Here is a 14,624-nt window from a genome sequence, read left to right on the forward strand (position 1 = left end):
CATATGGATAACAAAATGCAAAGCATAGTGTGGTAACATTTGATAAACAATTTAAGAAGCATTACCTTACAAGACCTTTCCCTTTGTACTTGAAAATTGCTCTAGAGCTGAAATCGCAACAGTGAAATAAATGAATAATAGCTGTCATCTAACTGCTAAGTCATCGGTCCCTGTAAATCCTGGTATATACAAGAGCAAACGAAGTGAAAGAGTGTAAAACCTCGTTTACACTGCTGCAAACGAGTATTCATAGATAATTCGCCAATGTTCACTGCCATTCGTTTATTCTTGTGAACAAGCGTTTATACTGGAATCAAGGGAGGAGAATAGAAGGGAACGAGCATAACATGCAAACTATAGACGCTGCCTATTTTAATTTTTTTTATCTGTGCGCTAATAATCCTCACACATCTTTCACTTCAAAACAACACTACTTATAGTAACAGGTCTGCGCGAGTGTGGATATCCTCAGTAATAACTGTGTTGCAGATAAAAGCGTACGTCTGTTGCGAATATTTGCGGGTTATCTTTAAACTGTACAAAGTAAATTTTTAACATAATTATGGTTTGCCGTCTGTGGCCCTTCAAAGTTGACACCGCCAAAATATGCTCAAAAAACACGCTTCCACTTTGTATTACCGCGTTTGCAGCCCCCTTTCAACTACAATCCAAAATTCATCGTTTTGTGCCACTCTTATATCATTTACGATGAGTTACATGCAAAGTAAAAGAATTTAAATTTGAAATGACTGTCACTGAAATATGTCCAGCCTTAATTCGCATCATAACCGAGTGCGGATTTTGAAAACTTTCTAGTGTTAACCTGCACGTCGAGTTCTTTTTTACCACCATAATCCGTATCGGAAGAGCTGTATAGCAAAGAGGAAAAGGACGGCATGGAAGGCGAGTGTAAAACCCTTGCGACTGCAATACAGTCTGCATTTAAACAGTAACTCGCGAGAAATGTTTGTGTTACTTTTCATTTATTTCATTTCGCATATGATTGTGAGAAATAAACTTGGTTTGTAGAATTACAGGAGCCAATCTACATTCTTAGATTGAAAACTCGGGAAAAACCACAGCCGATCATGAGCTACAGTCAGCAGTGTGACGAATGCACTTCGCGGCTTCGCGCCCAGCGCTCTAGCCGAACGCAAATCAGCCTAATTCACGTCACCGAAGATACAGCGTTGCCAATTCCGCGACATGGACAGGTCAGTTAGCATTGTAGCGTCGCCTGTGACATCTGTTGACCGACAGGAAAACTATTTTTACGGTTGCCTGTTCCGCCGTAAGGACGGTCAATCTGTTTCTTATGTGATCTGGGGTACCGCGTAGTCAGCGCGTACACAACTTTCCCACTAGAGCGCGCCCCGCTGAGCACAACAGCGCAGGCGCAGCGCTCGTCCGTCTCCGCTCTACGAGATGGCGCTGCCATAAAGACGAACCAAATTCTGCTTCCTCCGATCCGCGTATTAATATGTAACGCAGCCGATGAGATTGCTGCTAACGCAGAACCTTTTCTCCTCGCTGATCACCCTCGCGCAGGGATACCTGAACGCGCGAGGTATTATAACGAGTGTACAGACCTCCGATTAGCCAGTCTGCATTCCTCTGCATTTGTCTGTACCAGTCTATAGTCAAGTTTCAGTCTGCGCCTAGTAAGATTATCATATTCCTGTACATAGCCATGAAGAGAAATGTATAGACACTTTGTCAAGTATCAGAGATATGTGAGAATAAGATTAATGTACCAAGGCCAAAGGAACTTCAGATTGTCAATAGTAAATAGCATCCAGAATCAAGTTAAGTAAGGTTTATGATTGTTATTATTTTAATAAATGCGTGTGAAAAATAATCAAGTTCTGTTTAAAGTTGGTCACCGTCAATCTGCTACTCTAAGCGTGCAAGTGACATTTCTATCGTCTGACTTAACGGCAGAAGATAAACACGCCACGATAAGACCATGAGACATATTACTGACACTCGCCTATTCGTTAGAGCGACAAGTGAAATAATCTGATGGTGTGTGTACCGAAGGTCTTACAGTACGCACACCACATACGCATACTTTTCTGTATATACTATAATCACTATAAAGTACGTCAATTACAAAGTAAAAGTGAAACTTCCTGGCAGATTAAAACTGTATGCCTGACCGAGACTCGAACTCGGGACCTTTGCCTTTCGCGGGCGAAGGTAGGAGACGAGGTACTGGCAGAAGTACAGCTGTGAGTACCGGGCGTGAGTCGTGCTTCGGTAGCTCAGTTGGTAGAGCACTTGCCCGCGAAAGGCAAAGGTCCCGAGTTCGAGTCTCGGTCGGGCACACAGTTTTAATCTGCCAGGAAGTTTCATATCAGCGCACACTCCGCTGCAGAGTGAAAATCTCATTCTGGAAAGTAAAAGTATCTGCGGCACAATCATTATCCATTAGCGTCTTACAAAACTACTTATTATAATTTACCTTTATTGATATAAGGACGTCAGGAATTTGAACAAAGGCAGAATATGTAGTTTTGTAAGCCGCTAATGGATAATGTCTGTGCCTCAGATGCTTTTACTTTCTAATTGATGTACTTTATAGTGATTATAGTATATACAGGAAATGTATGCGCAAATGTGGGCTTTGCATCGGTATGTGACAATTAGTTACAGTAAAATTGTGTTTTAGTAGTAATGAGTGGTTATACTGAGGGACTGTGTGTGAGCTGCTTGGACAGCGCTATCTGGTGGCCGATTGTGAACCGCTACAATCACAGCAGGTGAGCCTGCGCGGAGTAGGGCAGTGATGATGCTGACCGGTGTTAGGCGAGCAGGGGTAGTTTCATCTGGTGACTTCAGTTTTATTTCATGGAAAGAAAGACCATGAGAGCAATTTTTTATTATTTTTTATTGGTTGTGACAATGATTTTTATCAGATGGTCTGCCTCATGTCCCATGATGTCCATATGGTTTTATAAATGTTAATCCACGTTTCAGGTATGAGGTTCTGTAATAATTGTAATGTACACTACTGGCCATTAAAATTGCTACACCACGAAGATGACGTGCTACAGACGCGAAATTTAACCGACAGGAAGAAGATGCTGTGATATGCCAATGATAAGCTTTTCAGAGCATTCACACACGGTTGGCGCCGGTGGCGACACCTACAACGTGCTGACGTGAGGAAAGTTTCCAACCGATTTGTCATACACAAACAGCACTTGCCCAGCGTTGCCTGGTGAAATGTTGTTGTGGTGCCTCGCGTAAGGAGAAGAATTGCGTACCATCACGTTTCCGACTTTGATAAAGGTCGGATTGTAGCCTATCGCGATTGCGGTTATCGTATCGTGACATTGCTGCTCGCGTTGGACTAGATCCAATGACTGTTAGCAGAATATGGAATCGGTGGGATCAGGAGGGTAATACGGAACGCCGTGCTGGATCCCAACGGCCTCGTATCACTAGCAGTCGAGATGACAAGCATCTTATCCGCATGGCTGTAACGGATCGTGTAGCCACGTCTAGACCCCTGGGTCAACAGATGGGGACGTTTGCAAAACCACAACCATCTGCAGTTCGACGACGTTTGCAGCAGCACAGCAGCATGTACTATCAGCTCGGAGATCATGGCTGCGGTTACCCTTGACGCTGCATCACAAACAGGAGCGCTTGCGATGGTGTACTCAACGACGAACCTGGGTGCACGAATGGCAAAACGTTATTTTTTCGGTTGAATACAGGTTCTGTTTACAGCATCATGATGGTCACATCCGTGTTTGGCGACATTGCGTTGAATGCACATTGGAAGCGTGTATTCGTCATCGCCATAATGGCGTATCACCAGGCGTGATTGTACGGGGTGCCATTGGTTACACGTCTCGGTCACCTCTTGTTCGTATTGACGGCACTTTGAACTGTGGACGTTACATTTCAGATGTGTTACAACCCGTGGCTCTCCATTCGATCCCTGCGAATCACTACATTTCAGCAGGATAATGCACGACCGCATGTAGCAGGTCCTGTACGGGCCTTTCTGGATATAGAAAATGTTCGACTGCTGCCCTGGCCAGCACATTCTCCAAATCTCTCACCAACTGAAAACGTCTGGTCAATGGTGGCCAACCAACTGGCTCGTCACAATACGCCAGGCACTACTGTTGATGAACTGTGGTATCGTGTTGAAGCTGCATGGGCAGCTGTACCTGTACACGCCATCCAAGCTCTGTTTGACTCAACGCCCAGGCGTATCAAGGCCGTTATTACGGCCAGAGGTGGTTGTTCTGGGTACTGATTTCTCAGGATCTATGCACCCAAATTGTGTGAAAATGTAATCACATGTCAGTTCTAGTATAATATATTTGTCCAATGAATAGCCGTTTATCAACTGCATTTCTTCTTGGTGTAGCAATTTTAATGGCCAGTGGTGTATATAGTTAACTTATGTAAGCCCTCTCTGAAACCTGTTATGTTATACCTTCACAGATCCGTAGATGGCACCTTGAGAATGCTGAAACCGGTCATCTAGTGAACGATATTGAAGCGATCGTGGCTTTTCAATTATTTTAAAAACAGAGTGATCGCCCCACGACACACAATGTGTTCACTGCAAAATAAACTGTGAGGTTGAGGCGTGAGGTCGTGGCGTGAGGTCGCCACCAACTGTGAAAGCAAAGCTACCCGGTTCGAGTCTTCATCAGGCACTCATTTTCCATCTTACACGTAATTTCACTAAAGAGATTTGAAACAGAAAATAAATGTTTATCAGTGATGACTATGCCCAACACAAAGATGGGCTGTTTGTTGTGATACAGACCTGTGTGTGTGCGCATGTGCCTCTTGAGCAAGGAGGGCCTGTCGAAGCGCTTGGCGCACACGGGGCAAGGCAGCAGAGACCGCCCACCAGAAGCAGAACCAGCACCGACGCCGGTGTTGGATCCCATTGGCCGGCACTGCGGTCGTCTGCCCGGCGGCGAGGCGTTGCTGCTCAGGTCCAGCGGACCGTCTGCACACAGAGAACAGCAGCTCAGAGCACTGCGGTTGTGTAAGGAGCGCCTGCAAGGGTGTGGGGAGTGGGCCATGTAGCCCAGGACCTGCCTCCCTTCCCAAAGAAAATGTTACCAATAGCGTTAATATTGTTACATACGAAGGACAGTCAAATGAAAACACCCGCTACAACGAGACCATCGAATGGTTCCACTCAAAAGTAATCACCACAAGTGTTAACACATTTATACCGCCGGGAAACGAGACGATCAATTTATATTCCATGGAACGTGGTAGCCCGTTGACGGATCCACAATCGCACCCACCCCAGCACTTCCCCGTCCGACTGAAACCGACTTCCGCGCCTGTCTTTCTCCAGGGCGCCAAAGACCTGAAAATCACATGGGGAAATATTCGGACTATACAAACGATATTGCAGGGTTTCCCAGCGAAATTGCTGAAGTTGGTTGGCTGATTTGGATAAGGGGACAAAACAGCGAGGTCATCGGTCCCATCAGATTAGGGAATGATGGGGAAGGAAAGCGGCGGTGCTCTTTCATAGGAGCCATCCCGGCATTTGCCTGAAGCGGTTTAGGGAAATTACGGAAAATCTAAATCAGGATGACCGGACGCGGGTTTGAGCCGTCGTCCTCCCGAATGCGAGTCCAGCGTGCTAACCACTGCGCCACCTCGCTCGGTCAATTGCTAAAGTGTAGCCTTCATCCGATTGGCAGTATGGGGGCACGTGTTTCATTCAAAAGGAGGATTCTGTCTGACAGTATTCCGTCAGCCGGAGGGCAAATGGTAAAGCCAGCAGTGTAAAAATCCCGCATCTCCCCTGCCAATGAAATCCAAAGCTCTTCGCACAAGTTCTATTAAGGTCACGATGACCATCTTCTTCGACTGTAGGAGCCCTCTGCTCGTCGAATCTCTTCTCGATCGTAGAACCACAATCAATGCGCAGCACTATGAAGACAGTTTGCAGAAAGTGCTACGCAGCATAAACTTAGATCACCCAGGAAGGCTGTCAGACGGTAATCATCACTTTGAACGATAATCCCCCTCCCCACTGCCAATCGGACGAAAGCTACGCTTTAGCGACTGGGTTGGGAAACACTGCAACATCCTCCGTACAGTCCGGATCTCTCACCGTGTGGTTTTCACATCTTTGGCAACTTGCAGAAAGACCTGCGTGGACGTCGGTTTCAGTCAGACGAGGAAGTGCAACAGTGGGTGCGGTTTTGGATTCGTCAATGGCTGAACGGGTTCTACGAAACAGGAAATGATCGTCTCTTCTACCAGTGGGATAAATGCCTTAGCGCGTGTGGCGGTTACTTTTGAATCGAACCATACCATTGAAACGTCCCCCTAGAAAAATTATAAATTACTGTGCTGATAAACCTCTTACGTTATTTGATTTTCAAAAAGCTGAGTAGAACTGAACGTACTCAGACATTTCTCTCTTTACTTATTCTGATCAACACTAAACTGACACACAATATTTTTAGCGCAACGCAATCTGACTTTCAATAATCAAAAAATGGTACAAATGGCTCTGACCACTATGGGTCCCCTAGAACTTAGAACTACTTAAACATAACTAACCTAAGGACATCACACACATCCATGCCCGAGGCAGGATTCGAACCTGCGACCGTAGCGGTCGCGCGGTTTCAGACTGAAGCGCCTAGAACCGCTCGGCTACACCGGACGGCTTTCAATGATCCCTACAAAAGAATAGCCCTGACTAACAATAGCCTATACCTTTCATGAATCAGTTTTTTTAATTTTTTTTTTGGTCGTCAGTCTACTGACTGGTTTGATGCGGCCCGCCACGAATTCCTTTCCTGTGCTAACCTCTTCATCTCAGAGTAGCACTTGCAATCTACGTCCTCAATTATTTGCTTGACGTATTTCAATCTCTGTCTTCCTCTACAGTTTTTGCCCTCTACAGCTCCCTCTAGTACCATGGAAGTCATTCCCTCATGTCTTAGCAGATGTCCTATCATCCTGTCCCTTCTCCTTATCAGTGTTTTCCACATATTCCTTTCCTCTCCGATTCTGCGTAGAACCTCCTCATTCCTTACCTTATCAGTCCACCTAATTTTCAACATTCGTCTATAGCACCACATCTCAAATGCTTCGCTTCTCTTCTGTTCCGGTTTTCCCACAGTCCATGTACTCTAGACGTACATCCTCAGAAATTTCTTCCTCAAATTAAGGCCGGTATTCTCTTGGCCAGAAATGCCTTTTTTGCCATAGCGAGTCTGCTTTTGATGTCCTCCTTGCTCCGTCCGTCATTGGTTATTTTACTGCTTAGCTAGCAGAATTCCTTAACTTCATTGACTTTGTGACCATCAATCCAGATGTTAAGTTTCTCGCTGTTCTCATTTCTACTACTTCTCATTACCTTCGTCTTTCTCCGAATTACTCTCAAACCATACTGTGTACTCATTAAAATGTTCATTCCGTTCAGCAGATCATTTAATTCTTCTTCACTTTCACTCAGGATAGCAATGTCATCAGCGAATCGTATCATTGATATCCTTTCACCTTGTATTTTAATTCCACTCCTGAACCTTTCTTTTATTTCCATCAGTGCTTCCTCGATGTACAGATTGAAGAGTAGGGGCGAAAGGCTACAGCCTTGTCTTACACCCTTCTTAATACGAGCACTTCGTTCTTGATCGTCCACTCTTATTATTCCCTCTTGGTTGTTGTACATATTGTAGATGACCCGTCTCTCCCTATAGTTTATCTCTACTTTTTTCAGAATCTCGAACAGCTTGCACCATTTTATATTGTCGAACGCTTTTTCCAGGTCGTCAAATCCTATGAAAGTGTCTTGATTTTTCTTTAGCCTTGCTTCCATTATTAGCCGTAACGTCAGAATTGCCTCTCTCGTCCCTTTACTTTTCCTAAAGCCAAACTGATCGTCACCTAGCGCATTCTCAATTTTCTTTTCCAGTCTTCTGTATATTATTCTTGTAAGCAGCTTCGATGCATGAGCTGTTAAGCTGATTGTGCGGTAATTCTCGCACTTGTCACCTCTTGCCGTCTTCGGAATTGTGTGGGTGATGCTTTTCCGAAAGTCAGATGGTATATCGCCAGAATCATATATTCTACACACCAACGTGAATAGTCGTTTTGTTGCCACTTCCCCCAATGATTTTAGAAATTCTGATGGAATGTTATCTATCCCTTCTGCCGTATTTGACCGTAAGTCCTCCAAAGCTCTTTTAAATTCCGATTCTAAAACTGGATCCCCTATCTCTTCTAAATCGACTCCTGTTTCTTCTTCTATCACATCAGACAAATCTTCACCCTCATAGAGGCTTTCAATGTATTCTTTCCACCTATCTGCTCTCTCCTCTGCATTTAACAGTGGAATTCCCGTTGCACTCTTAATGTTACCACCGTTGCTTTTAATGTCACCAAAGGTTGTTTTGACTTTCCTGTATGCTGAGTCTGTCCTTCCGACAATCATATCTTTTTCGATGTCTTCACATTTTTCCTGCAGCCATTTCGTCTTAGCTTCCCTGCACTTCCTATTTATTTCATTCCTCAGCGACTTGTATGTCTGTATTTCTGATTTTCCCGGAACACGTTTGTACTTCCTCCTTTCATCAATCAACTGAAGTATTTCTTTTGTTACCCATGGTTTCTTCGCAGCTACCTTCTTTGTACCTATGTTTTCCTTCCAAACTTCTGTGATGGCCCTTTTTAGAGGTGTCCATTCCTCTGCAACTGTACTGCCTACAGCGCTATTCCTTATTGCTGTATCTATAGCGTTAGAGAACTTCAAACGTATCTCGTCATTCCTTAGTACTTCCGTATCCCACTTCTTTGCGTATTGATTCTTCCTGACAAATGTCTTGAACTTCAGCCTACCCTTCATCACTACTATATTGTGATCTGAGTCTATATCTGCTCCTGGGTACGCCTTACAATCCAGTGTCTGATTTCGGAATCTCTGTCTGACCATGATGTAATCTAATTGAAATCTTCCCGTATCTCCCGGCCTTTTCCAAGTATACCTCCTCCTCTTGTGATTCTTGAACAGGGTATTCGCTGTTACTAGCTGAAACTTGTTACAGAACTCAATTAGTCTTTCTCCTCTTTCATTCCTTGTCCCAAGCCCATATTCTCCTGTAACCTTTTCTTCTACTCCTTCCCCTACAACTGCATTCCAGTCGCCCATGACTATTAGATTTTCGTCCCCCTTTACATACTGCATTACCCTTTCAATATCCTCATACACTTTCTCTATCTATTCATCTTCAGATTGCGACGTCGGCATGTATACCTGAACTATCGTTGTCGGTGTTGGTCTGCTGTCGATTCTGATTAGAACAACCCGGTCACTGAACTGTTCACAGTAACACACCCTCTGCCCTACCTTCCTATTCATAACGAATCCTACACCTGTTATACCATTTTCTGCTGCTGTTGATATTACCCGATACTCATCTGACCATAAATCCTTGTCTTCCTTCCACTTCACTTCACTGACCCCTACTATATCTAGATTGAGCCTTTGTATTTCCCTTTTCAGATTTTCTAGTTTCCCTACCACGTTCAAGCTTCTGACATTCCACGCCCCGGCCTGTAGAACGTTATCCTTTCGTTGATTATTCAATCTTTTTCTCATGGTAACCTCCCCCTTGGCAGTCCCCTCCTGGAGATCTGAAAGGGGGACTATTCCGGAATCTTTTGCCAATGGAGAGATCATCATGACACTTCTTCAATTACAGGCCACATGTCCTGTGGATACACGTTACGTGTCTTTAATGCAGTGGTTTCCATTGCCTTCTGCATCCTCATGTCGTTGATCATTGCTGATTCTTCCGCCTTTAGGGGCAATTTCCCACCCGTAGGACAAGAGAGTGCCCTGAACCTCTATCCGCTCCTCCGCCCTCTTTGACAAGGCCGTTGGCAGAATGAGGCTGACTTCTTATGCCGGAAATCTTCGGCCGCCAATGCCGATTATTTATCAAAATTTAGGCAGTGGCGGGGATCGAACCCGGGACCGAAGACGTTTTGATTACGAATCAAACCGCTACCCCTAGACCACGGGTGTCGATGAATCATTGACCTCGCAAAAATCTTCGTTACTAGAACTACTGCAATACAGCGTGCGCCAATACGGCCAGCTAAATATAAGATTCTAACTACTGAAGGCACTAACTACTGATAGGCATAGTTAGCAAATGAAAGATTTTGATAAAAAAAACAAACAATGTATTTACCTTAATAATATTCAAAAGTCATCATATATAAATCAGTTCATGATATACAGTATTAAAAATTTACTCTTTCTGATGGACACACGTCCAGATCGTCCGCTCTCAAAATTCTGCCATCTCTCTCTCCACATCCACCACTGCTGGCGGCTCACTTCAAACTGCGCAACGCTATGCGCTGTTCACATCCAACTGCTCAACACTACAATACCAAATATTCCAACAATGGAAATCAGCCACAGAGTGCACACAGCACTGTCAGTGATATTCATACTGAGCGCTATGTGGCGTTACCAACATAAAAACCTAAACAGCCTAATTACACCATGGTCCTGATGCGACGAGTGTTCGGTTTTCATTTGAATGTTCCTTGTTGTTGTTGTTGTTATGGTCTTCAGTCCTGAGACTGGTTTGATGCAGCTCTCCATGCTACTCTATCCTGTGCAAGCTTCTTCATCTCCCAGTACCTACTGCAACCTACATCCTTCTGAATCTGCTTAGTGTATTCATCTCTTGGTCTCCCCCTACGATTTTTACCCTCCACGCTGCCCTCCAATACTAAATTGGTGATCCCTTGATGCCGCAGAACATGTCCTACTAACCGATCCCTTCTTCTGGTCAAGTTGTGCCACAAACTTCTCTTCTCCCCAATCCTATTCAATACTTCCTCATTAGTTATGTGATCTACCCATCTAATCTTCAGCATTCTTCTGTAGCACCACATTTCGAAAGCTTCTATTCTCTTCTTGTCCAAAGTATTTACCGTCCATGTTTCACTTCCATACATGGCTACACTCCATACAAATACTTTCAGAAATGACTTCCTGACACTTAAATCTATACTCGATGTTAACAAATTTCTCGTCTTCAAAAACGCTTTCCTTGCCATTGCCAGTCAACATTTTATATCCTCTCTACTTCGACCATCATCAGTTATTTTACTCCCCAAATAGCAAAACTCCTTTACTACTTTAAGTGTCTCATTTCCTAATCTAATTCCCTCAGCATCACCCGACTTGATTCGACTACATTCCATTATCCTCGTTTTGCTTTTGTTGATGTTCATCTTATATCCTCCCTTCAAGACACCATCCATTCCATTCAACTGCTCTTCCAAGTCCTTTGCTGTCTCTGACAGAATTACAATGTCATCGGCGAACCTCAACGTTTTTATTTCTTCTCCATGGATTTTAATACCTACTCCGAATTTTTCTTTTGTTTCCTTTACTGCTTGCTCAATATACAGATTGAATAACATCGGGGAGAGGCTACAACCCTGTCTTACTCCCTTCTTAACCACTGCTTCCCTTTCATGTCCCTCGATTCTTATAACTGCCATCTGGTTTCTGTACAAATTGTAAATAGCCTTTCGCTCTCTGTATTTTATCCCTGCCACCTTTAGAATTTGAAAGAGAGTATTCCAGTCAACATTGTCAAAAGCTTTCTCTAAGTCTACAAATGCTAGAAACGTAGGTTTGCCTTTCCTTAATCTTTCTTCTAAGATAAGTCGTAAGGTCAGTATTGCCTCACGTGTTCCAACATTTCTACGGAATCCAAACTGATCTTCCCCGAGGTCGGCTTCTACCAGTTTTTCCATTCGTCTGTAAAGAATTCGTGTTAGTATTTTGCAGCTGTGGCTTATTAAACTGATTGTTCGGTAATTTTCACATCTGTCAACACCTGCTTTCTTTGGGATTGGAATTATTATATTCTTCTTGAAGTCTGAGGGTATTTCGCCTGTTTCATACATCTTGCTCACCAGATGGTAGAGTTTTGTCAGGACTGGCTCTCCCAAGGCCGTCAGTAGTTCCAATGGAATGTTGTCTACTCCGGGGGCCTTGTTTCGACTCAGGTCTTTCAGTGCTCTGTCAAACTCTTCACGCAGTATCGTATCTCCCATTTCGTCTTCATCTACATCCTCTTCCATTTCCATAATATTGTCCTCAAGTTCATCGCCCTTGTATAGACCCTCTATATACTCCTTCCACCTTTCTGCTTTCCCTTCTTTGCTTAGAACTGGGTTTCCATCTGAGCTCTTGATATTCATACAAGTGGTTCTCTTATCTCCAAAGGTCTCTTTAATTTTCCTGTAGGCAGTATCTATCTTACCCCTAGTGAGATAAGCCTCTACATCCTTACATTTGTCCTCTAGCCATCCCTGCTTAGCCATTTTGCATTTCCTGTCGATCTCATTTTTGAGACGTTTGTATTCCTTTTTCCCTGCTTCACTTACTGCATTTTTATATTTTCTTCTTCCATCAATTAAATTCAATATTTCTTCTGTTACCCAAGGATTTCTACTAGCCCTCGTCTTTTTACCTACTTGATCGTCTGCTGCCTTCACTACTTCATCCCTCAAAGCTACCCATTCTTCCTCTACTGTATTTCTTTCCCCCATTCCTGTCAATTGTTCCCTTATGCTCTCCCTGAAACTCTGTACAACCTCTGCTTCTTTCAGTTTATCCAGGTCCCATCTCCTTAAATTCCCACCTTTTTGCAGTTTCTTCAGTTTTAATCTACAGGTCATTCCTTATACATCCGTTTCTAAGTTTCTCAGCTAACTTTCGGAAAGTTGAGTAGCATGGAAACAAAGAACCTCAAAGTCCTCATCTACTATATTTACGATTATACTCCGCAGGCCACCTTATGGTGCGTGGCGGAGGGCACTTTGTGTGCCATTGTCATACCCGCCTTTCCTGTTCCAGTTGCGAACGGTAAACGGGAAGAACGATGATTGGCAAGCATCCGAATGAGCTTGAAATTCTATAATCATAGCTTCATGATGTTCTTGGGAGATACACATAGGAGGAACCCATCTAACGGTACGCTCTCGTAGCTACAACAGTAAACCATACCAAGATGCAGAACGCCTCTCATTCAGTGTCTGTCACTGTAGTTGGCTGAGCGCTTCCGTGACGCTTCCGCGCTTATCAAATGAATCTGTAAAGAAACGCGCTGCTCTTCTTTCGATCTTATCTTTTTCCTTTATTAAACCTATTATGGGTCATACACCAACGAACAATATTAAAGTATTGGTTGATCGAGGACTTTGTAAGCTACCACCTTTGTAGGTGAGCTATACTTCCTGTGGATTCTCCCAATGAATCTCTTTTTGGCATCTGCCTTTCCTGCGATTAGTTTTATGTCGTCGTTCCGTATTAAATCGCTCTGTATGCATGTTCCTATATATTTTATGGATCTCACTGCTTCCAGTGATTGCTCTGCAATCTTGTAATAATATTGAAACATTGTTGTCTTGGAAAATGGGGTTTTATGCCGGTGATCCGTGCTGTACTTGCACAATATTTCCATCGAAGTAAAGGTCACACAGCATACCATTAACCGTGACAAGGAACATCAGCTTAGTTCCACCCGAAATCCGGCACTCGATATTCTAAAGACGTACAGCGGGCAACATCCAAACTCCGGAGAAATAACTTTGGAAATGTTATCAGAGAACATAACCGAGGTCAACCAACACATAGCGCACAGACGGTGGTACTTCAGACAGCAAATCGAGTACCTGAGGACGGTCATTTCGAGAACGAACGGGAATTTGAACACCAGCGGCCAGAAAACAATCCGATACCCACCTCTAGCGTGTGCGGACTTATGACGGAGCACCTTACACGGTCGACTACGGTAATAAAACAGCATACTCCACAGGAATGCTTAAATGACAGCAGTCAAGAGATTGTAAGTCCAATACAACTTGGAGGTGGAACACAATGTCAGTAGACTCGAAACTGCAAGGTCTACAAGTCCTTATCCGTATCGTTTGTCCGAGTCTCTCTTATTAAAATACTCAAGTTTGAATCTTGCTGTTCTTGATTTTCTATTCCACTTTTCTCATCGCCTGTATGTGCGTTCTCCTGCCGCCGCTTGGTGAGTAGATTTTTTATTTATCCAATTACATTATACCATCAAAAAATGATTATTTTAGTTGTTATAGACTATATTATGTGAAATGTTGTCTAGTTTGGTGCAATTCAGATTCTTGCGTATCTTGAAAAGGTTTAATTGGGAGTTGACATTTAACTTCTAAACCTGGAGACAATCCCACCTAAATCGGGATACCTCGCAGCCCTGGTTGGAACACACATTCCTCGTCAGGAATAATGTTCTCATGTTTTTCTTTTGTCAAGTCATGTTATACTGTGGCACTGGGCTGGTGTCTGCATTCCATTCCATGCTCCACCGGGCCTCATGCCGCCTTAATGATAAATACTGTGTAATTAATCTGATTACGAGGGGCGTTCAATAAGCAAGACAAGACATTTTTTTCTGAAAGCAGGTTTTTTTTTTCAGGATTCCAGCAAGCTATATTATTCCCCACTCTTTTGGCTTCAAAACCTTAATTTTCAATATAATTTCCGTTCAATGCGACGGCCTTAAGCCACGTTCCTGGGTGGG

The 14,624-nt window shown here is 43.6% G+C and overlaps 1 protein-coding gene across 1 annotated transcript in view; it reads right to left on the reverse strand.

Annotated features, from left to right (window-relative positions):
• The window catches only part of LOC126101239 (zinc finger protein 239-like), a 129,584-nt gene extending 115,165 nt beyond the window's left edge, over positions 1 to 14,419 (reverse strand). The window contains exons 1-2 of the mRNA XM_049911927.1: positions 14,368 to 14,419; positions 4,799 to 4,987 (exon numbers count right to left, since the gene is read on the reverse strand). Coding sequence (XP_049767884.1) covers positions 4,799 to 4,987; positions 14,368 to 14,419 — 241 coding nt within the window. The remainder of the gene's footprint in view (positions 1 to 4,798; positions 4,988 to 14,367) is intronic.
• Between the last annotated feature and the right edge of the window lie 205 nt (positions 14,420 to 14,624).

This window comes from Schistocerca cancellata, chromosome 9, assembly GCF_023864275.1.
Source record: "Schistocerca cancellata isolate TAMUIC-IGC-003103 chromosome 9, iqSchCanc2.1, whole genome shotgun sequence".
Taxonomy (NCBI): Eukaryota; Metazoa; Arthropoda; class Insecta; order Orthoptera; family Acrididae; genus Schistocerca; species Schistocerca cancellata.